The 25,774-nt window shown below is 38.3% G+C and overlaps 1 protein-coding gene across 1 annotated transcript in view; it reads left to right on the top strand.

Annotated features, from left to right (window-relative positions):
* The window catches only part of LOC108975194 (MPN domain-containing protein CG4751), an 80,470-nt gene extending 54,963 nt beyond the window's left edge, over window positions 1–25,507 (top strand). Inside the window, 5 exon segments of the mRNA XM_018943536.1 lie at window positions 653–740; window positions 12,910–13,079; window positions 22,455–22,691; window positions 22,751–24,662; window positions 24,664–25,507. Of these exon segments, the coding sequence (XP_018799081.1) occupies window positions 653–740; window positions 12,910–13,079; window positions 22,455–22,691; window positions 22,751–24,662; window positions 24,664–25,351 (3,095 nt within the window). The 3' untranslated portion in view covers window positions 25,352–25,507.
* Window positions 25,508–25,774: the final 267 nt, after the last annotated feature.

Here is a 25,774-nt window from a genome sequence, read left to right as displayed (position 1 = left end):
TACTCATCCGTCCAGCGCGTAGTAAACAATTTTAATAAAACCGAAATTTTAACATTAAAACCGCGACGAACCGTTCAAAAATATTATCAGTCAGGAAGAATAACAATATAATATACTCTATGGAAATATATAGTAATATTTCGGATGAAAGTAAATATAGAATTTTCGACTTGAATTTATTGAGTCAACAAGGGATTAATGGGGATATTTGAACATTTTAGAATATAATTTGAAACAAGGTGCAGTGAATCTTATTATTATTTATCTTCGACTATTCGCTGACAAGAATCAGCATCCAATAACAAGTAAGGTGGCTTTACGCATTGCAGTACAGACTGAATGGTCCCGGATTACAGTTGAGGAAACATAGGTTGATAAGATTAATGCCAAATCGATTGAGAGTGGTTTTAAAACAATGCGGCTATCCAACAAACTACTGAATTTAATTTTCCTTTATCATTTTCAATGTTTTTGTTCCTCATTTTAAAACTGAACGCATTCTTTGTATTGCTGGAAAAAAATTTTAATTGAATTATCAGTTAACACTGTGTTTTTACTTCATTTAAAAATGTGTCGCGTGGACGAAGACTTTATTGGCTATATATATATGTATACATACGTATATAATGTTAAATTATAATATCTTTTGCAGAAGCGGATAAAAAGTCGGATTGCCTTTTGCCAAATATAAAGCGAAATATATGTTCATACAATACTATAATGAACCGAAATTTACCACAGTAAGTAGTCATATTTGTAACTAACTTATCGGAATGTCTGCACGCACTTGTTTAACATATATTTACTTAGAAAACAAGTACATAAAAAATGGAATGCGTAATTTTATACATATCTTTCTTACTATACCATATAATATCACAACATTTTACATATCATATTACCAATATTCCACTTGATTGTAAAATATCATACAGTATTTATTGTAGTTGCATTTAACCTCTGTAATACCGATTAAAAATTCGATGTAAGGGGCCAATTCCATTTAAAATAATAATAATATATTCATGTTTATATATATAAATATGTGAATGTTTTAACATCATGTTAATTGTTCGTATATATAATAGATATTAGATATTTTTACTTTTTACATACATATATTTTTGTTATTCTAAAAATATTTACCTGTTTTGTGTGTTTGGTTAACACCTTCACTGTGTAGTATTGATGGTAAATTTTGTGTATCTCTTCGCAACGTTAACTAGTACTTGTGTTATAACTTTGTGTTTGTTCAAATATTTTACTTCGGGGGAAAAATATTTCTCTTTTCCTTCTGTTTTGTATGTAATGTTAAGCGAAGTCGGGGATTGATATTTCTCTGCCCTAAGTCTCTATTACTTTATGTAGTTTTTGGTAGAAACATTTGTTTTATATTCAATAAAACACCTAAATCATTGAAAAAAAAGTGATGCGAATTATCTCAAGAATAAAAACTACCAATTACTAAATTTTTAAGCCAAAGAAAAAATTATTTTCAACCTGGGATATGAATGTCTCATTCTACATGCGTACAAACTTTGTTAAATCAGATGTTATAGTTAGTAAACACTGTTTTCGATTGCTCAGGAGCAAAACTTGCACAAAAAACCTTTTGGAACCATTTAAATAAGTGATTACTCGTGGTACATGGATAAAAATGCGCCAAGTTTTCCAACGTAGCCGACTGTTTCCATTAAGTGTTTTCATTAAATTGCTTTCAAAGTGCCATCTAACATAACGGTGTATGTTTGATTTAAGGGGGTAATCTAGTCTAGAAATAAAATTTTTGGCAGTTTTTTGAATTTTATTTAAAAAAAAAAAGAGACGGGTGTAAAAAGAAATGGCACATCCTGGTGACATTGATCCTGACTCGCCTGGTGGTCTGAAAAAAAAATCAAACGAAACTGCCTGAAAATAAAAATAATTTTTAACGCTTTTTTTGTTTGAAATTCCTGAATTTTTTTAAAATATTACAAAAAAAGAAAAAAAAAACTGAGACGGTGCTGGTAGGAACGATAAAGGATTATATAAAGAAGCTTCACACAAAATTTCAAGTAAATCGGTTGTATAGAACTTGACATAAGTAGTATTCTTCTTCTTGAATGGCGTAGTCACCGCGATTATAGCCGAATTAACAACCGCGCGCCAGTCGTTTTTTCTTTTCGCACCGTTGCGCCAATTAGATATCACAAGTGAAGCCAGGTTCTTCTCCACTTGGTCCTTCCAACGGAGTGGAGGTCTTCCTCTTCCTCTGCTTCCCCCGGCGGGTACTGCGTCGAATAAAATCTTTCGCAGAACTTTTCTCTCGAAACTCCCAATGTCGACTCATCCGTTGTTGACATTGTACAAGCCTCTGCACCATATAGCAGGACGGGAATTACGAGTGACTCATAGAGTTTGGTTTTTCTTCGTCGAGAGAGGACTTTGCTTCTCAATTGCCTACTCAGTCCGAAGTAGCACCGGTTGGCAAGAGTTACCCAGCGTTGGATTTCTAGGCTGACATTGTTGGTGGTTTTTACGCTGCTTCCAAGATAGACGAAATTATCTACAACTTCAAAGCTATGACTATCAACAGTGACGAGAGTGCCAAGTCGCGAGTGCGACGACTGTTTGTTTGATGACAGGAGATATTTCGTCTTGCCCTCGTTAACTGCCAGACCCATTTGTGTTGCTTCCTTGTAAAGTCTGGAGAAAGCAGAACTAACGGCGCTGGCATACGCCAGCAGCTGAACATTCTTATAGCAGGTACCATCCTTCTCTATTTAGTTCTGCAGCTCGAACTATTTTCTCCAGAAGCAGGTTGAAAAAGTCGCACGATAAGGAATCGCCTTGTCTGAAACCTCGTTTGGTGCTGGTCAACGTCAGCTTACACAGTCGTATAAGTTTTGCAGGGATACCAAATTCAGACATCGCTTCATAAAGGCAGCTCCTTTTCGTGCTGTGGAAAGCAGCTTTGAAATCAACGAAGAGGTGGTGAGTGTCGATTCTACTTTCACGGGTCTTTCCCAAGATTTGGCGCATGGTGAATATCTGGTCGGTTGTTGATTTTCCAGTTCTGAAGCCACACTGATAAGGTCCAATCAATTTGTTGACGGTGGGCTTTAATCTTTCACACAATACGCTCGATAGAACCTTATATGCGATATTAAGGAGGCTTATCCCACGGTAGTTGGGGCAGATTGTGGGGTCCCCTTTTTTGAGGATTGGGCATAGCACACTTAAATTCCAATCGTTGAGCATGCTTTCATCCGACCATATTTTACAAAGAAGGTGATGCATGCTCCTTATCAGTTCTTCGCCGCCGTGTTTGAATAGCTCGGGCGGCAATCCATCGGCCCCGCCGCTTTGTTGTTCTTTAGGCGGGTAATTGCTATTCGAACTTCTTCCTGGTCGGGCAATGGAACGCCTGCTCCATCGTCATCGATTGGGGAATCGGGTTCGCTTTCTCCTGGCGTTGTGCGTTCACTGCCATTCAGCAGGCTGGAGAAGTGTTCCCTCCATAATTTGAGTATGCTCTGGGCATCGGTGACTAGATCACCTTTGGGGGTTCTACAAGCGCTTTACCCTGTCGGCCAGCTTATCAAGCTCTTCGTACTCACGCATATCGGCCTCTTTCTTTTTCTGTCTGCAAATGCGTCTCGCTTCCCTCTTCAACTCTCGGTATCTATCCCATCCCGCACATGTTGTGGTCGATCGTAATGTAACTCGAACTATTAAAATTGAAATTTTATATGGTCATCATGTGTCCTAAGTTATATGTCATAACTATATCTTTTAATAGTTTGCTAATAGATATGAGTTCAAAATCGGGAAATATCTTCTTAATATTGAATTCTGAATTTATTCATGAATAAGTCACATAAACTGTGTGCCCGCTTTCTTTCAGTTTTAACTTTTAACTATATTTTTCGTCTTTTCCCTTATGACCAAAAATTGTATAAAGGGAACCAAAACTGTGCAATCCCCTAGGTACCGAATATGTGAACCCCAGAGTCTGTAGTTAATTATCGGTGAATGAGTGAGATATATAATTGAAATTCAGAGAAAATCGTGCTGCGTGCTAGAAATGAGTTGAGACGGTTAATACTTCCCTTATAAATATTTTCGTACTTTCAGGTGAATTTATATATAGTGGATATATCGGCCAATATGTGAGTTATCTCTATAAAATTGAGATATCGTGTTTTTATAATAACTGTGCTTTTTTGAGCTTATAATGAATAAAATCGAGTGAAAAATCGCTCTAGACCCCATATAACTAACAAGCCTTACGTGCCTGGAAGTACTAGCCCAGCTTTAATCCTTGTATGCTGCAAGAGTATGAAATGGTCGGTAATACCCGATCTTTCTTACTTGTTTCATATATGTTTTTTATACTGAACTAGTGCTCTAAACTCTGCAGATACGTGAATAAAGTTATGGTGCGGAAATTCATTCCTTATTTGGGCAAAGTTGCTCCATAATTAAATKTGTAAAACCCTGAAGCCTATCATATAGCTGAAGTTGTAATAGTCGTACTACAAGGTGCGTTCCAAAGTAAACAGGATTTTGAATCTAGCGCCTCCGGTGGCGCCATCTATATGTCGATTTCTGCATTAGAATTCGCTATCTTTATCGATTGTCCAGTGAGATTTCATGATATTTCATTGATTGGAAGTGAAGTTACTGCGTTTTAAGTCTCAGTATGTTTTTGTAGTCGGTGAGAAAATGATCTTCGAAAAAAAAAACCAACATTAAATTTTGTTTCAAAATTGGTAAAACTTTTACCCAAACGTTTCAATTGATGAAACAAGTTTATGGCGATGATTGCCTATCCCGTAGTAGAATGCACGAGTGGTTTCAACGTTTTCAAACTGGTCGTGAGGACATTAATGACGATCAACATGTGGACCAATCAAAATCCGAAATCACCGGAAATTCCATCGAAACTGTGCGTGAATTCATCAAGAATCAACCGGAATCATCATAGAAAGTCACGGAATTGAACATTTGGGCTTACGAAAGGTGTGTGCACTTTTTGTTCCGCACAAGTTGGCTGATAACCAAAAACACCGTCTCAACGATCGACGCTTGTGACCGATTCTTATACCAAAAATCACATTTTGACCATTAACCACTTCCCGTATTCACCTGATATGGCACCATGCCACTTCTTTATTTTCGGAAAAATGCATTTAACCATGAAAGGAAAGCGTTATGCAGACGTAGCGGCCATTCAAAAGGCATACTGGGGGCCATACCGGCCAACGACTTAAACCACTCGTTCGACGTGCTTTTGGACATTGCAAAAAGGTGTATTGAAGCAGAAGGAGACTATTTTGAATAAAATAAGTTAGAGTTGAGCACTCCTTGTATGTTTTGTACAAAGTCGCATAAGAAGGCCTATTCGATAAGTATTRGTGACTTAATATTTTTACGAACCGTACAAACTGGTTATTCGAATAATCAGGTTTCAGGTTAATAATTTTAAGAGTCCTAGTTTACATATATATATCTGGGGGTATGAATATCTCTATTCCGMTTTTGACAATTTTTGGTCTTCAGGTGGCGCATCTGAAAGGCTGTACTCATTCATTATTTTATCCCAATACATTCTGTTTGATTTCTTTTCTAAAAATATTTCGACTAATTTTGCAAGATGCTTCATTCCATAGGGGAAATGATCCACACGTGGAACTCGGCTTCTAAGGCCTGAGCATGTTTTTATTATAAGCCATATATTAAGCCATAGTGCTGAAGAAATACGATCTGTGATCTGTTTCATGAGCTGGTCATCGATGTGTGCGAAAACAAAAGGAAGATCTCGAGTTTCCTCATCGATAAAACGTTGAAAGGTCTGAGCTGCGTTTTGGAACTTGAAGAGGTCAAATGGTGTGATTATAGCCGTTTTTATGATTGATTCGATTTGAGTGATTGTACAGGCACGATTCTTGTTTTACCTGACGTGAATAGTCGACTGATTTCGTCGATGAGTTGTTGATTCTGCCAGTATGAAAGCTATGCTAGCTATGATTTTAGCTACAGAAGAAATTTCTTATTACCTATTTGGTGGTCACTGTTTTATCCTTACTGTTACAAACACTACACGATGGTTTTTTCACATGACTTCTGTCGTCGGAATTGTTGCATGTTTTCGCAAGGTGGTCATATTCGAGGCAGCTCCTCTGCTTTTACTTCGCACAGGTTGCTCCTAATCGAGTTTGAATCAAACTAGTTCAGCTCCTTTATTTGGGAACGTATAGCCTCTGCGATGTCTCTTTTAGTAGTGATTTAGTCAAGACCTCGTATTTTTACCATTACTTCATGGGTTAGTGCCCTTATCTGTGCTTGTTTACCGAGCACTTTCTCTATTTTGATCTTGAAATCACCGGGGGTATTCATTGTTGCCTCCTTTAGCAGGTTCTCCTAATGATTATTGCATCGGAAATGGTGGCGGTTTTTGTAGTGTCTTCTTCGGTGATGGGTTCATTTGATCACAACCCAATCATTTTGTTTGCCAATTTCTTCAGCTCTGTCGTGCTTCCTTATTTGCAATGTGCTCCTTTAGGCATTTGCGTGCAGCTTTGCTATCATACCTGGCGGATAAGCGGACCAAAAATGTTCAAGCCACCACATATTGAATATGTGGAGCCCAGTGTGTATGGCTGACTGTTTCTTTAGTAATAAGAGGTATATGTGTCAAAAATAGTTTTTTCTAATAACAGTGTATCGTTATATCTAAAATCGATAAAATGATATTCAGGACTAACGAAACTTAGAAAGCATCTCCAGCTGTTAATAATATATGGTATTACCAAAATAAAATATAATCAGACATTACTAACCTTGTTCCCTTATACCACCTAAAACTTTTTCAGACTTACCGTTACATATAAACAGTAGATACATATATGTAAATCGGTAAACATCTAATATATTAAATTTTAGCAAACTTAACTGAACGTATAATATTAGATATTCTATAGTTTATTGTTGAAATATATATATTTGATTTTTTAAATAAAAAACAAGAACTTTTATTTAATGAAGAATGTCTATTATTATTGGAAAGAACATTATTTGGCATTTACTTTTTGAAGATTATCTTCAAAGATTCGCCGCATCTACGTCTCAGATGGTGCATTCGTTGAGTCCAATTTTCGATGACTTGTTCGCGTATGTCGACTGGTAACTGGCGAATGCGATGTGTGGGTAGTGGCGCCGTCTTGTCGCATCAATCAGTAGTTATCATGGCGCCACTGATGGTTATATTCTCTTTTGGAAGAAATATGGACTGATGATACCACCCGCCCACAATTGGATCTTCTTTGAAATTTTTAAGAGCCCTTCGTGCGGCTTCAGTTCATTCACAATCTATTTTTTGTATGCTTTCAATTTAATTTCGACGTAAAATGCGGCAAGTCGTTCCATACGTCAATCCGAGATGCTGCGAACGGCGCCGAAGCGACTGTCCACTGACTTTGCATACAGTCTCACCCATGGCTGGTTATTTTCTTCACTGCATGCTAGACGTGGTCTATGCAGTCGAATATTATTCAATAATGACTGTCGCGTCTCAAGATGGTTGATGGTGTGGCGAATAGTACGCTCAGTAGGCCGATGATGGTGATCATAAGTTTGCGGAGCTCTCGAAACACATTCTTAACAAAACGTGAATTATGTAATAAAGTTGGACGATCAGGCGTGTAAGTCTTTCATGATGAATTGCCAAACAATACTGAACAAAAAAACATGACATGACAAAAAAAAAAGGCTATTGAAAAAAGCCTATACTTGGGCCACCAGTTACCTATAATGACTTTCGTTATTCTAATTAACCAAACCCCGAATCGAATCGGTAATTGTATGAGTTTTATCTGTATAAATTGCTTGAAAATATGTTCACGAGTATACCAGAGCAATGTAAAAGTTGGTTCAAGTCTTCTTCTTTAAGAAGGTATTCTGCTCTAGAAGCCGGAATATTATGTATCCTTTTTGACGCGATAACAAAAAATCAAAAATTATTTTGACTATCAATTTTTTACATGCTTTTTATTGATATTTTAAGAATACAAAACATAGGTAATATAAGAAAAAAAAAATTAAATTGAAAAAAACTGCAGGTTGGCGAAGTAGAGCCTGATGAAACAATGGCTTGTTCTGGTGTGCAGGATATAAATCCTTTCCGTGATCTAAAATGAAAATTTATGTGAAATCCGTGAAGAGTAAAAGTGTACGTCCTGCGAAACGTTTTTGAAAAAAAATAATTTACAAAATGGTGAAGGTTCTCTGCGTAAAATTTCATGTGAATTGGTTGAGGAGAACTTGAGATATCATGCACACCGTTTCTAGAAAAGTAATTATGAGAAAAACGAGTTTAAAGTTCGAGAAAGGCTGCGAAACGGGTTTATCGGCGCGTCACAAAAAAAGAAACCGTGTAAAGAGGCGTTTCCTATAGTAAAATGGRGGATACGTTCCATGTTCTGGGACGAGATTACCTTGCCTCTGCCAAACCCCTCTGCGGTTATTTGCAAAAGTGTGTGCTTGGCTACCTGGCGGAGTAAGTTCAAGCAGAACCTCCAGTGCTGCCGTTGGGCAAGTGCGCATTGCGGCCGTCATGCGGACACAGGCTAGCCGCTGTAGCTTCAATAGTTTGGTCTTTACCGAAGTTTGCGACGCTATTGAGGCCCAGGCCACCGCCCCGTACCTGATTATTGATCGAACAACCACTTAACGATCCTTGGCTTACCACTCCATTACTTTCCCGCCAGCCGATTGTACTCCATTAAAGCTTTTGTTGCTTTGATCAACACGGTTGACTACGGGACTACGGTCGTCTCCTCCCTACACCACCTCTTCGCCAGGTTTAGACCTCTTTGTATTAGGTCGCAGGGAGTGTCCTCCTATTACCACAATTACAACGTCGTCCGCATCCCCTTGGCAGCGGATCCCATTTTCCGTTATAAGTGCTAGCAGGTCTACGACCAGGCTCCATAGCAGGGGTGATAGCACAACCCCCTGTGGGCAGCCTCTTGTTGCTGGTGCTGCCGCATTCCTTTTCTCCAGTGCCCTGGCTACACTCTTGTGAGACGTGTTATCAAAGTCACCTTCGATGGCCAAGAACGCGCAAAGCATCACACCCTATGCTCCAGTGAACTCTCTATCTCAGAGGTTATCTGGTACAGAGACGTGTTGGTAATCTGCCCGCTCTGTAGGAATGCTGAGTCGCATGCAGCGCTGCTCTTTTCAGCGCTTTCATCCTTTTTTCGTGGTCCACGATATTCTCCATGGTTTTTAGTACGAAAGACTGATTGGCCTGAAAGATTTCGCCAATGAGTAATCCTTCCTTCCTACCTTGGCTATGAAGATCACTTTCACTGAAGAATTCAATGTTATGCCTGACAACTATGCAACTTCTAAGTCTCGCTAGAGCGATCCCAGATTACCTTATTTGACTCCGTCTTGAGGCCTTTAACATCTCCCCTATGGACCCAAGGCTCTTGGATCTCTCTTGCAGTATACCCAGTTTCTCCCTCCTGCTCGTTATGACAGCTGAAGCTGCGTGATGCAGGTTCACCTGGAGGATTTCTGTATTGACGGTCATTATAGTATCACAGTCACTGCCTGTTTTTCGATACCCCTGTATTGTGGAGTCGCAGCCATTACTGCTCCCTTGCTCCCTGTGGCTGTGGGCTGGTGGGGCCGCATAACCACCGTGCTGAACCTGTAGTACAGGCAATGTACAAGTACAGTCTCCAACCTTTCATGTCTCCTATTTCCTCCACTTTGCTGCTAACGACGCGCCAGGGCGAGATGCTGAGACCCAGGTTCTGATCTCTCACCCTCATAGGGCTTGTCTCTGCATCGGGGGAGGAACATTGTCATGAAATGCATAATTGGCAAATCTTCCGCCTTCTCGCGCAGAGAACCCGTCCAGCTTTGGGGCGAGCTCCCGCAGCCAGCTGGCGGACGTATTGTCCTTTCAGTCCACTTGCAGCATATCTCCTTTGAATTCCTCCCCCAGGAAGGACGCCGGGTATTCATTCCTTCTGGATACCTCCTCCATGAGCAGTGCAGCCATGCGGATGCTTTTAATAGCTAGGGGAGCTATTCCGCTTCGGGGTTTGAGCATACGTGTCCGACTGCGCTGCCCTTTCATCGCCACAGCTTGCGGTCGAGGTAGCACTGACCGGGCCAGGGTTGCTGGTTCCGCTGCCTTGCGCACGAGCAGACACGGTCCTGTCACGCTCCTCTGCTGGGGATGCCTTGCTTCCTTTGCTCCTACTCCTGGGTGAAGCCTCTGCTACCTCGGGAGTCTTCCCATCTTGRAGGTAACGCAAGTACCATTCATGCTGGCACTGCTCATACTCTTCCTGTGCGGGTCTTCACACCCGCCGGATTCGCCAGAGGGCGTATGACTCACCCGAATCCGACTGATCAGTGGCAACAGGCACTTTCGCCAGGCGAAGCGCCGCTGCATGAGGGCATGTCGTCGCTCCTCAAACAGCGCCCGCTCTTCTGGCAAGAGGGCGTCAAGGAAGCTAAACTTCCGCCTAGCTCCTWGAGCCCCCTTGTCTGCCGCTGCGAAGAGATGGTATTCGTGAATCTTCTTTTCACGGGTCTTTTCCAAGATTTATACCATGGTGGTTGGTGAAAGAGATCGTGAAATCTCCCTTTTTGTCGATCGGTCAGAGCATACTCAAATTCCAATCGTTGGGTATGCTTTCGTCCGACCAAATTCTACAAAGAACCTAATGCATGCTCTTTATCAGTTCTTCGCCGACATATTTGAGTAGGTCGACCGGCAATCCATCTGCTCCATCGGCATTTGTAAACTTAATTTAAGTTGTGTGGATTGGTAAAAATTTGTGAAACTTTAATACAATTAAGTGGACACGCTAACTTAAAACACTTGTTGTGTAGCGCTAAATATTGGGTTAAACTTCAGACCAAAGCAAATATCCCTAATGACTTAAATCCCGATCCTCTGATTAAGTTTTGCATATCGGCTCAATATATTAAATTTAATCTACGGTTTAGTTTATGTCAACTATATCTTCTTCGAGGTTGATTTTAATATAATTCTTAAATTTGCATATTAATTAAATTTTAATTCATTCACGTTCTTTCAAAACATTTGTTAATTTTAGCCAACGCCTGAAAGTATTTCCTTGACTTTAATAGCTTCATTTAAGCATACATGAACTAATATTAAGCGAAGTCTTGTCACTTGTAAATTACCTGTCATTTAATCTTACTCATTTGTTTCAACATATGAATATCAATTACTATACAAAATTATTATATTGTATCAGTATTCAGATATATCCGTTTAACTTTCCTTAAAAACTATAATATGCGTAGTCAAAACGCTTAATTATTAATATTATTCTAAAACAACTTCAGTTTTAAAAACTTTAATATGCTTTTTAAAACGGTTAGACGCACCATCATGGACTAATAATATTTTAACAAGCTGAGTATCATTCCGCGATTTCAAATGCATTGGTTCATAACTCTGCGATGAGTGCGCTTGGTCAACAATAATGCGGTTTTATAAGGAATTACTTCCCAAATACTCAAGAACGACAAAATTGTTCAGCAAAATGAATTTAATAATAAATTTCATTAAGAAATTGAAGAATTTTCTGATGTTCACTTCAGATAAGAAAAGTGGCAACGTGTCTCATACCGACTCTCAAAAGTTTGCCTTATTTACCGTCGTGTAATTTCTTACTATTCCGCAAATTCACATGATCACTCCGAAGACACCGTTCTGACTCAATTGAGGATATAAAAGCTGAAACGAAGAAGGCTCTGATGCCCATCACGACGGAGGATTTTTCCAAGTGCTATGATGACTGGAAAATTCGTTGGCATAAATGTATTGCAGCGGGAGGGGATTACTTTAAAGGAAATGAAATCGACAAAATTCACCTTTCAATTTGATCACAGTAGTATATAATTTTATATAAATTCTTTGCTACGAAAATGCAGCCCAATCGAAAAATCGTAGTACCTTAAAAGGGCATTAGTCAAGTTTCAATAATAAAACACCTCAAAATGAACAAAATATGTTGATACTGCATTGTCGCAAAATGTAAAATGCCAACTCATATAAATTTTTTCTTTTTCCAAAAAAAAAGTGGTTGGCAATAACGATAAAGTTCATTTAAATCAAAATTAATACAAATATGTATATATATGTCATACTTTTTTTGTAATAATATCATCAAATGAAAAAAATAAATATGTAATATTATATAGTAATTTAATATCCCGTTTACAAATTGAATAATTCCAACTAACCTGCTCTACACATCAGATATTTTGAAATTGAATATCAGCTGACGTTCCCGCCCGCTTCTCACTTCGTTTTTAAGCAAAAATATGAAATACGCTAAATGGGTTTTATTTTTCCATGATTTAGCTATTAGCTTATGATGGTCAAATAAAACACGGCTATAATAACACTTACGTAAATATAAAAAGGTAATAATAACTTTCTACTAATTTTAAAACTTTTTTAATAAAAGTGTAAATAAAAAATATCTAGAATAATTATGTGGCATTTTCTCCACTGACCCCTCCTTCCCTACAAGCAAAAGTAAAGAGTTTGTAGTATTGTTTGCGCATGGAGAAGAGAGGCATGTAAGCGTCAGCGAACTTGTATTTAAAAATCTAAATAGGTGTGCCCATCGATAATGCATTTAAAATCATTAAAATTGAACGTGACGATCGGGAAATTTACAAACTTTACAGGAACAATCACTGAGCTATCCTTAAAAGTGTCCTAAAATTTCATTGAAATCGGTCCAGCCGTTTCAGAACATGAGGAATGTGCGTACAAAATTTCGCTTTTATATACTCATGTATACATAGAAACTCTTTTTCACCTCATTAATTTTGTTTAACGTATTTTGCTTTCAGTGATGGAAATATGTTAATAAAAGCAGTGTCGTTTATATCGATGGGAAAAGTACAACCATTTTTAATTACATTTAATTCTTCGGCTTTGCTGCTGGTTGACTTCCATTGCCACTTAACCATGCGCGAAGTTTGCGGTTATTTTGGAGGCCATTGGGATATAAATACTCACAGTAAGTTTGAATTTAAATATAAATAAACAGTTTTAGTATTTTGTAACGACCTTTGGCTACGAATTTCAGTATCTTTAAAATCAAAAACAAAAAATATTAAATTGTTATAATTAGCAGGTTTAATATAATACAATGCACCTTTGGAGTAAGTTTTCTTTTAATATGTTTAGGTACATGGTTTTATTCATAAAGATACAATTTCTGATACCAGCTGCATACATACACTTCCAATAATACAGCCACAACTATTTGTGAATCCTTACAACAAACATAATTCATTCCAAATACAGGACTCGTAAGAAAAAATTTTTACTTCGGGCATGCTTCCTCTTATTTCTTGCCACAAAGCTGAATTGATCTCTTCATGTATGATACCATATTTTTCCCTACTTTCTATATTAGAAGAGCATTTGCATAATCAATTATAAAAATGTTTGTATTTACGCTTACTTTTCATATTATTGCCTCACCCACAAAATATCGTTAGTATTATGTAACTTAGGCACACATTTAAATTATTTAAAGACGACCATGGGGAAGAGGAACATCATTTAAAGAAGCGTTTCTTCCTAGTACAGTGAAACTTCGATAACTCGTATTTGCAAGGGACCACAATTTAAATACGAGTTATGGAGTTTTTCAAGATATCAAGTTATACTACTTATAGAGGCAACATACAGAATATACGAATTATAGAGTTTTTTTTTATTTATTTTTTCAATTTTACATAAAAAACAAGAAATGATTGTACATATTTAAATTTTAAAATATAAAGTACATACGTTATTCAATCAATATATGTATGTATGTATTTTGAGAAATTGTACAAAAAAATTAAGAAAAGTTTTCATTTTAAAATAAATCCGTAATATGTTTTTGACGGACATTATTTTGGCGTATTTTATCTATAGCATTATCAATGTTTACAATGTCATTAAAAATAGTGTCTTCAACATTTGATGCCATGAAAAAAAGACGCAAATTTTCAATTGAAGCTTTCGCAACCTTTGTGGAAACTGAGGGAATTTCAAATGTTTCCTCGTTTTCATCGTCGATGTTTTCGAAACCCAGAATTTCATCATCATTGAGGCTTCCAGTAATCACCAACTCATCATCAACATGAATATAGTCATCAAAGTTTACACCTGTTTCTGCATTTTGTGGAACATGAGCCCACTCTGCTATGTGAAGTACATCTTCGCTGATTACAACTACATTTTGATCCTTAACAAAACCGCAAGCTCGAAAGCAGTTTTTAATAGACGATTTACTGATATTTGTCCAGGCTTTATGGRCAATATTCATTGCACCATAAATCGAAATGGAATAATCCTTTTTTTTTCGATGCTTTCAAGCAGTTTAACAACAACTTCTTTACGGTACAATGTTTTGAAACTTTTGATTATGCTTTTGTCGAGTGGTTGCAAAACTGAAGTGGTGTTAGGTGGGAGAAATTCAGTCTGCACATTGCTCAAAGGTTCCATTGCAGTGTGGGCGGTGCAATTATCAATAAATAATAAAATCTTTCTATTTTATTTTATCATTTGTTGGTTTACCTATTGTAGCCATTCAAGAAATAAATTACGTGTCATTCATGACTTTGAATTTGCACGATAAAGCATAGGGAACGTCTTGATGTTTTTAGTAGTTTTTAGTTTCATGGATTTACCAATCATTAATGGTTTAAATTTTTCTGACCCATCCATATTTGCAGCAAGCAACAGAGTAAGACGATCCTTGCTCATTTGCAACCATGACAACTTTGGCCTTTTAAAGACAAAGTGCGATCAGGCAGACACTTGTAAAAAAGACCCGTTTCATCCGCGTTGAAAATATTCTTRGGCTCATAATTCTGTATTAACTTTTGAATGTTTTCTCTCCATTGAACGCACACTTCATCATCAACGGCCGCGCTTTCACCACATTTTTCAATTTTTGTCTCAAGAGAATACGAGTTATCAAAGGAACCGAAATACATGCATTCTTCGTGAATTTTTCTAGGGACCGAAGAAATACTATGAAATATCAAGGTTTTTCGCTTATCGAAGTTACGACTTATCGAAGTTTCACTGTAGCTTATGTTAGAGTTTTAAAGTGGATTAATATGCGCCTTTACCTAATACAATTAAATTCCTTACGTCCTTTCCCATTTAAATCAAACACTAATGAATGTATATAAACCGAACGGCGCACAGAAGTCGTTCAAGCGAAACAGTTGTCAATAAGTAAAGAAGAATATATTCACTGACCGACATAAGTTTTGTTCGGAAAACGAAAATTACTATTTGTATAGTACATACTTGTACATATGTAGTATATGGCAGGGGAGTATCGACTACATGCTCAATTTTTGGCTGATGCCGGTAAATCGTTTAATTTACTTCTTTATGCTAAAAATAAATACGGTTCATAATTCATTTAAGAATCATTTGCAAATTTTATTACTTAAAAAAGAAAGAAATCAGTTCCAAAACAAGATAAAACGTTAACTTCGGCTGCACCGAAGCACAGGTGCATTTCTTTTAGTAACTATGTGTTCAGTTTGTATGGAAGCTATATGCGATGGAAATTCGATCTGAACAATTTTTTCGGGGATTATATTATTACATTAAACAGTAATCCATGTCAAATTTCGTGAAGATACCACGTCAAATACAAAAGTTTTCCATACAAGCCCTTGATTCTGATCGTTCGGTTTGTATGACAGCTGTATGCTATAGTGCGCCAATCTTAACAATTTCTTCAGAGATTACCATGCTGCCCTAGGAAATAGCCTATACCAAATTTCGTGAATATATCTTGTCAAATGCAAAAGTTTTCCATACCAGCACCAGATTTCGATCGTTTAGTTGGCATAGTAGCTATATGCTATRGTAAGCCGATCTAAACAATTTCTTCGTATATTACATTATTATCTTAGAAAATTACCTGTGCCAACTTTTATGACAATACATTGTCAAATGTGAAAGTTTTCCATACAAGAACTTGATTCCGATCGTTTAGTTTGTATTTCTGCTATATGTTATAGTGGTTCGATGACGTCCGTTACGACAAATAAGCAGCTTCTTGAAGAGAAAATTATGTTTGCATGATTTCAAAATGATATTTTAAAAACTGAGGGACTAGTTCGTATATATACAGACAGACGGACATAGCTAAAACAACCCAGCTCAATATAGTTATCATTTAAATATATACTTTGTATTGTCTCCCACGCGTCCTTCTGGGTGTTACAAACTTCGTTATAAACTTAATATACCCTGTTCAAGGTATAAAAATAACCTCACATAGCTAATGCGGGAGAATACAGATTGTTGCTCTTGAGCAAGGAAGTTTATTTTTGGACGAACCCTTCAGATACTTTTCTCATCAAAACAAAAAATGGCATTGACATTTTCGTCTAGAAAGCATTGCGGCTACTGTGCATTGTGCTAGTAAAACGATGCGATCCTTATTCAGAAACATGGAACGGCCTTAATCCTCCGTCTATGTACCGAATTATGGCAAAGACTTCTGCCTGAAAAATGCTCAGAAAACTTTTCATCACCCTGCATCGATTCCCTCCGACGTTTTCCTCAGAATCGTTCCACTCATTCTCGCTGCCAAGGGTATCCTTGAACTTCTTCTTGAAGTTAACCTTTTTGCTAATGCTACCACTTATCTCTTTCATCCCCTGGGATGAGATTACCGTACCTTTGCCACACCCCTCTGCCGTTATTTGCAGAAGTGTGTGCTCCGATCACTAAATGAAGCATTGTGAGTTCAAGCATGACTTCAAATGCTGCCGTCGGCTAAGTGCGCATTGCCCACGACATGAGCCCTACCGAAGTCTGCGATGCTTTCAATTAGTTTTAAAAATAATTAATTTAAATGCCCCCCGCTACTCGTTGATGCCAGTGCGGCATCTTACCATAAATTTGTTCATTACTGCTTGGAGAGTTGAGACAGGAATAGCCGCAATTGTTTCTCGAATGGATTGCCTTAGTTCATTCAAATTTDTTGGTTTTGCTTTGTAGACTTCCTGTTTGCAATGACCCTACAAGAAAAAGTCAGGTGCAGTAAGGTCAGGCGACCTGGGTGGCCAACGGAATGTGGAGTTTCTGGATATCAGCTTATTGGGAAATTTTCGTCGCAACTCTGTCATAACAGGTTGGGCTATGTGAGGAGCTGCACCGTCTTGCTGAAACCACACAGAGTTGAAAGAAATTCTCATTCSGCGTAATTCTGGATAGAAACACTCTCTCAACATGCTCAAGTAACGGTCTCCAGTAACCGTAACGGTGTGACCGTTTTTTTCGAAGAAGTAGGGTCCGACAATGCAGTGTGGTGAAACTGCACACCACACTGTGACACGAAGTGGATGCAATTCCGTCTCAAGGAGTATCTGTGGGTATCCTCTTCCACCATTTGAAGCATCTTCTGGCAAAATTCCAAGCGAATCGGAAAGTCTGCAGCATTCAGTTTGTTGGTCATTTGAATTTTATATGGAAATAAGTCCAAATCTTTGTGCATAATTGACTGTAATGACTGTCTGCTTACACACATTTGAGCAGATAAGCTTCTTGTCGAAACACGTGGATTTTTTGTATGGCAGCAACTGAAGGGTTTCGATGGTAATGTCGTCTGTTGACTGTCCCATGCTCGGCAAAATTGTTTACAAGTCTCATTATGGTCCATCTGCTCGGAGGTTTGCCGCCAAGCGTGCGCCTATACTCTCTTTGAACCGAAACTACGGACTCCAGTGCGTGATAGTGGCGGACAATCCAAATTCTTGAAAAAAGTTATTTAATTTTTTTTTTTGTAGCGGCTTTCATCAGCCACCTCACCAGTCTATCCACAGCCTCTGGGGGTGTTGCGGATGCCTCTACTTGGAAATAGGCTGATGTCAGGACGAAGTCTGTGCCTTCATAGTCGCTGGCTTGCACCGCCACTACAGCCTATGCCAGGAACTCTGAAATACAAAAGAAGTCAATGTTGTTCCTGACGTCTATACAAGTTCTAGGACTCTCGCTAAAGAGATCCAGATTATCTTGTTGGAATCCGTCTTGAGGCCTCTAACCTCCCCTCTATAGACTCTCGGATCTTGGATTAGCAGAATGCCCGGTTTATCCAAAGTGAACCTACTTGCTAATGCAGCCGAGGCTGCCGCCTCTTGGTGCAAGATAATTCAGGCGACTTCCAGGTTGATGGCCACTATAGGATCGGTTCGATGAGAAGCCGGTCCTCATCCCCGCCGTCATCCATACTGCCATCCATAGCCCCTCGAGGAGTTCGTGCATGGAGAGTATCTTGCCTCCTTGAGCGCAAGTTCTCTTGTCGGCGACTTTTGAAATCACAACAGTCCTAGCCTGTCCTGCCGTACTGTCTGTGGGTTGAGTGGCAACATCATCCAAAACTAGCTTCTCCGCTTCCTGGCTCCCGGTGGCCGTTGTAGCCTTGTATGGCCTTAAGACAACTGTGTTGAACCTATGGTATAGGCGGAAGCTTGCTCCTCGGACATACTTGTACGACTCGTCGTCAATACACAAGTTTAGTCTCCAACCATTATTTTCGACCTTGCCGCTGACTGCCCGCCAAGCCGCGATGTTGAGGCCCATGTTCTGATTTGATCAGACCTAGAGCAAACTCTTACGGCTTGCCTGCCCATCTAGGGAGCAACGTCGTTCTTTTTGCGCAGAGGATGTGGCTCTTCCAGCCTTCCAACTTGGGGACGATCTCCCGTAGCCAGCTAGCGGACGTCTAGTCCTTGCAGTCCACCTGCAACATCCCCCTATAAGATCGGCCACAAGGAAGGACGCCGCGTATTCACTGCCTCTGAATACCTCTTCCATTACAAGGTCCTGCAGCACGGCAAGCTTCTCCGACTCCAACGTCTCCGCCGGGTAGTTAAGAGGCAGTGCAGCCATATATATGCCCGTTAGAGCATCTGCGTATCTTCACCGTCTCTCCTCCACTCAGGGGGTTTCGGTGCGATGGGTTGGCCTGACGGTCGGGGTTGCGTTAACGCATTCACTGCTTTCCTTGACTCTGCTCCTGGCCAGAACCTCCGTCACCTCAGGATTCTTCCCCTTCCGGAGGTGCCGCAGGTACCAGGGGCAGGTAAGCTATTTGTTTGATTTTTCGCACATCGATTTTTACCGATCCTTGGTTCAACCCGGTGAGCTGTCGGGTTTACGTTACTAAAGGGGAGCTTAAGGTCTCCAGGAGAGACACCGAGCAGCATCGCTCATAAAGGTTGAAAATTGCCGAAAATCCATTGCAGTTTCCAACGGAGTGAAGTTCTTCCTCTGATTCCCCCGGCGGTTACTGGCCAAATACTGGAGTGTTTTCAACTATACCGACGCCATGAGCTAGCTAGCGCAGCCGCTGTTGTCGTATATCTCATACAGCCCATCGCTCCATCTAATGCGGTATCCGCCGTGCCCAATGCGCGAGGGACCAAAAATCTTCCACAGAACCTTTTTCTCAAAAATCGTTACGTCGACTCATCGATACAGTCATCATCCATGCCTTTGCACCATATAACAAAACGGGAAAAATGAATGACTTATAGAGTTTAGTTTTTATTCGTCGAGAGAGGACTTTACATCTCAATTTAAAACTTCGTCCGAAGTAGCAGCTGTTGGTAAGAGTTATTCTGCGTTAGGTTTYCAAGCTGACATTGTTGGTGGTGTTGATTGGAACTATTATCATATTAGATAGACAAAATTATCTACGGAGATATTATATTATATTATATATATTATTATAACAGGAGATATTCTTTTTGCCCTGGTTCCCTACCAGACCCATCTGCTTCGCTTCCATATCCATTCAAAAAAGAGCAGAACTAACGGCGCGGATGTTGAGGAAAATGATATCAATATCATCGCCGTACGCCAGCAGCTGTACATTCTTATGGAATATTATCCCTGATCTATTAAGTTCTGCAGCTCGAATCATTTCCTCCAAGAGTAGATGGAAGAAATCACTCGAAACTGAGTCGCCTTGTCTGAAATCCCGTTTGGCATCGAATGGACCAAAGAGGTCCTTTTGGTATTGCTCAACGTCAGTTTACGCAGCCGTATTAGTTTTGCGAGGATAAAAAAATTCAAACATCGCGACATAAAGCAGCTCCTTTTCGTTCTGTCAGAAGCAGTTTTGAAACCGACGAAGGAGTGGTGTGTGTCGGTTCTCTTTTYACGGGTCTTTTCCAAGATTTGGTGCATGGTGAATATCTGATTAGTTTTTTGATTTTCAGGCTTCAAGTCACACTAGTAAATTCTAATAACTTTCTTGACGGTGGGCTTTAATCTTTCACACAATAAGCTCGATAGAATCTTATATGCGATGTTGAGGAGGCTTCTCCCACGGTAGTTGGCGCAGATTGTGGGGTTTCCCTTTTTATGGATTGGACAGAGCAAACTTAAATTTGAATTGCCAGGCATGCTTTCGTCCGACCATATTCTACAAAGAAGCTTATGCAAGCTTTTTTTTCAGTTTTTCGCCGCCATATTCTCCTTCTTCTGGTATTATGCTTTCACTGCCATTTTAGTAGACAACACTGTTCAAAAATGGCCGATTTTTTCTATTTTTTGGCAAATGTCACTTGAAGTCTGACCCCTTGTTTGCATTTACAGCATCAAAGGGAAGCAGTTTTATATTACTAATTAAATTATGTGCAGGTATATTAACGAAAACAATTTTTAATATTTTTAGATGGCAGGCAACAAACAACGCACAGTTTGCTATCCATTTTAAATATTCTTAACTTGTTGCTTTTAAATTCACTCTATTATCTGTAAACGTAGGTAATAATAAACTTATTTTTTTGTTAAATTTATATTGATTTTCCAATATATAATATAATAGTATATTTCACTTTTTCTTTAATAAATAAACAAATTTCACAATCAGCTGTCTAAATGCACATGTCCCACAGTTCTCTTATATCGAGTTGCTGATGAGTGCTCTCAGAGAACAGGAGTGCAAGTCGAGTAGAAAAYCGTTCRGCTGTCTGTTGTGAATGCAGCTTCTTAACATCGAATTTTCCTTGTATTTGTTGACTAGCGTTTCTTGCTGCACAGAGACGGGTGCGTATCTTGACTGCAAAAATATAGTGGTCCGAGTCGATGTTAGGACCTCGGAGCGTACGCGCATCTAAAACACTGGTGACGTGTCTTCCGCCTATCACGATCTGGTTGGTGGCTTTTCGATCCATAGACAGCCAGGTAGCTTGATGAATTTTCCTACAATTTTCTTTCCTTAGTACTACAGATAACCATAGGTAAATTTCTATTAATCGTTTTTTTTTTTTATTTACCTAACCTAGGCTGTTTATTGCTTTTCATTTGGGGTGTTTCTGTTTGTGCGCACAACCCTGCGCTGGTGTGGTTCGCCTTCTCACTTTACCTCACCTTCAAAAAGATGTTCTTTGGTTACCCAGAGGAGACTTTGTCTAAGATCGGAAGTCGGAACAGAAAACAGATGTTCTCTGAATTTCGTTAAGATACCTCACATAATATCAACAAAATATGTGGAGTAAATTTAGTGCAGAAGCTTGGACGATGACAACAACTGATGAGTCGATGTTGCGAATATCGCATTCGATGGAACGATGAGCTGTATGAGGTATATGACGACATTGGCATAGTTCAGCGAATTAAAAGACAGCGGCTACGCTGGCTAGGCCATGTTGTTCTAATGGACGAAAGCAATCCAGCACTGAAAGTATTCGACGCTGTATCCGCCGGAGGAAGCAGCGGAAGGAGAAGATCTCCACTCCGTTGGAAGGACCAGGTGGAGAAGGACCTGGCTACGCTTGGAATATCTAATTGGCGCGTTGTTGTTAACTCGGCTGTAATCGCGTAAGCGGTGTTCACGCGAATTAAGAAGAAGAAGAAATTTAGTCAATTAGTTTTCACCCGAGCAATCACTCCCTCTCATTAAATCAACTCACATATTGACGGATATATGTACATATGCGTTATAAAGTATATAAGAAAAGGATTCTCTCTGAATTTATTTAATATATCTCACGGATGGATCGAGTTCGCAAGTTGAACTCTGATACACATATTAAATTAAAATAGAATAGATACCAATTTTGATTGTAATACATAATTTCGTCGAATAATAAATCCTGAACTCTTTCGTACCTGAAGGTATTTCCCCGGCTTTGATTCTTGCAATTTGCAAGTTCATAAAATGTGCAGTTACACCCGAACTTAGCCCTTCCTTATTTGTTTTAAATTATAGTATTGTAAAAGGCGTTAAGGTATTTTATTATTAGTTTACCCTAAACTTAATTAAGCATCATTAATAATATAACATATTAAATCACAATGTCTTTTGTCTTGAAATGTCAGTATAAAGGACCATTTCTTTTTCTTCTAGCTTTGAACATAACGAAGACATATCCTTGCAGAAATATGCAAAAATCGGTTCAAGAAGAAAAACATATAAAAAATATGATAATGTGTGATCAACTTCTGCTTGTGGGGTGGTATCATTCCCATCCGAAATTTCAAGCGGATCCTTCATTGCGAGATTGCGATGCACAGTTAGACTTCCAAATTCGAATGCGCGGATCTTCAGATACTACGTATACACCGTGTGTGTCAACAATAGTTTGTAAGAATTTCTAAATAGTTATCAAAATTCAAATTTTGTACAATTATTTATTTTAATAGCTCCATATTATGATGAAAATCCMAGCTTAGAAWCAGTAMTTAAATCAATATGGGTTATGCCGCCGAATGAGACCAARSAGGTWTTGGAATATGGACGTCCGATRTTAATGCAATATTCAGTCATATTGGATAAGGAAGCACCAGCATATGTGCATTCTGAATTGCAAGCATGTGCGACCTATTATGCAAAGTYGCGAAATGAATTAATTAAATTTAACAGCATTTTTATTGAAGACGTAACATTTTTAGAAAAGTTAAAMCACACTTTATATTTAAAACTTCCTGCGGAACAGGATAATACTATCTTTTGGAACTRGATTTGTGAAATTTTAGGTTGTGGGAACGAWGGMAAATTTATTCTTCCTAAAACAATGACACATATTGGCAATAAGGCTWAACAYACTTCTTCTGTAGAATACAGTGTTGATTTACATCAACACGAAATTAAACAMGTTATATATGATAAAAAAWTTGTGGAAATAGAAAAACATAATCTTGATAGAAASGGTAGYGAAATAAAAATTCTGTCGCTGCAGGAGCAACTTTGTTTACCATCTGGATTAAACATGAATCCAGTTCGTACATTTGCWTCTTYGACGTCGTCTAATCAGTTAGGATCCAATAATATACCATCGTTAACGACTAAAAGTACTAATGTTTCATCTAACCAAACATCTACTAGTTCGATCGTTACAACTTTAAGTTCAGAAATACTATCGCCTTTGTCAACTATTGGATCGGCTTTACCAACTGTCTCTTTTACAGAAATACATTTACATGACAGTCCAATAACGGTACCTTCMTGCTCCGCAAGTCCAGTTAAATCAGAAATACCTTTATTAAGCTCCCCTTCACCTACCAAATCAGAAACACCACTGTATTCTCAGCATTCTAACAGTGCAACATTACTTAATTCTAGAAATCAAAATATATTAAACATAACATCGAATTACGAGATACCAAATGAGTCTCAAACACAATTAACAGAATTCCATTCTACAACGAATGATTTGGTCGCCGCAAGTTTAGTCCATTTAGCTGATCGGCTAGCCCCTAATTTTATACAAAATGATCTGACTAACATTTTTCAACAGCATAGTGCTGATAAAAATAATCGAAGCTCTACTAATGATCAAATCATTTCTGAAAGGAGCGGAGAACAAAAAGATAATTCATGTGAAACAGTTGTAAGTGGTTACACAAAAAACTTCAATGCATCACGATCGTTGGGAACRCAGAATCAAGAAACTGCTGAAAGTACTAAAAACAAAGCGGAGCCGTCGAGGCTTTCATCACCTGTAATCTTCTCATCTAATAACACAAGCTTATATAAAACAAAACTTATGAAAGAATTGGATARTATAAAAAATGATCCCTTAAAAATGAATGAACTTATGCGCTCTCCGGAATATGCTGCTCTCCTTTTACATCAGGCGGAAGCGCTCGGTGCAACTACACTCGGCACACTTGGTTTAGGATCTGATTTAAATTTTTTAACAGGCACTACCCTTGGATCTAAGACCGATCAAACGCAGACACCTGACTACAATAATTTAGCTCAAGTTTCGAAATTTCTCGGGTATGAAACTTGTATGCAATTGGCAAAAGCAGATGATTTTAGCGCTTTTATACAACAACAAATGGGCGCTGTGGCAGCTGCTGCATTGGTAAATGTGTCCCTTTCATCGAAAAAGCAAAAACAGTCAGAATCTCAAGTTMAAACGGACTATGGTTCACTTTTACAAACATATTCAAAACTTTTTGAAAATGAAAATAATTTTCGTTGCGGATTGGTTGCAGGAAAGTCCTTAAATAACCCGCATAATGAATTATCTGATTTGCTTTCAGTTGGAGCCGATACTGACCTTTCTTCATTTGATTCCAAACTGAAGACCAAAGATGTTTCTTCACAAAAAGCAAAGTGAAAATCAAAATCAGACTGAAAATTCAYTTTTTTACCACCAGAATAAGGCTGTTTCTCAATTGAGTTCACTATTTGCTCCTTCAACACCGACAGCTAACTTATCAYCTTCTAATAAATTGTGCAATAGTACGAATTCGACGAATGTGGCTGCCATTGTAGATTCCCCTAGTTTCTTTAATGCATTTTCTCAAGAAAAAGCTCAAGAATATACATTTTTTCAGCAGCAACATATTAAACAAGATGAAAATTTTTTTCTTTCGCCTGCTACTATGTTAAAATTACAGAAAGATTCGCTATCTGCAATGATGATGAAACCACCTAAATCAACCTCATCAACTCTTGCGACAATATCTCGTTCACGTGAAGCTTCAACGTCTACAGTACTAAGTACAATAAAAGGCGGCTCTGCCAATAGTATGAAGTATAATTATAGTGCAATAGACTTGGCAGTTTCTAGTATTCAGTCCAACACKTCTGCTCCGATTTCGGTTGAAGCTAGTAACAATTTGATGTCGAAACGAATACCTTCAAATACACCACCTGTTGATCTCAGCCGTCTTTATAGTGAAGGTCAATCTGCATCCGTAATTGGTTCCCTAAAAAAGCGTATGGAATTCTCATCCATAGCAGAGCTTGCTGCACCTCCACCTACAAAAATTTCAAAAGAATTAAATTAAATTAATKCAGTCTYTGAAWTACAYTGAAAGAAATATTCACAATAATATATTTTAAAAGTGGAATAGCATTAGCCATTATTTTGACAAACTTTGGAAAACCATCATTTATGTATTTGGTAAAAAATAATAAACTTATTGTATTTTTTTTTAGAAATACTCCGGCTTTGTGWGTTTTTTATGTTATATTTGAAAACAGGAGTAATAAATACAAACGTTTATAATCGAGTAAACATACCAAAAGTACCAAGTTTTCAAAAAATAATAATAAATTTATTGTAATGAGTTTACAAACTATAACTATTGTTTCTTTTTATTTGAAAGTATGTCAAATTTGTATACAACCGATATTTCTAACACAGGATAATTCTCCAGGTTAAAAAATATATATATATATTAGTTAAATAGCTTTCGTTGTAGTTAAGT

The sequence above is a fragment of the Bactrocera latifrons genome, unplaced genomic scaffold, assembly GCF_001853355.1.
Source record: "Bactrocera latifrons isolate USDA-ARS-PBARC rearing strain unplaced genomic scaffold, ASM185335v1 scaffold_623, whole genome shotgun sequence".
NCBI classification, from domain to species: Eukaryota; Metazoa; Arthropoda; class Insecta; order Diptera; family Tephritidae; genus Bactrocera; species Bactrocera latifrons.
The sequence above is the reverse complement of the archived record's forward strand: the minus strand, read 5'-3'. Positions and strand labels throughout refer to the sequence as shown.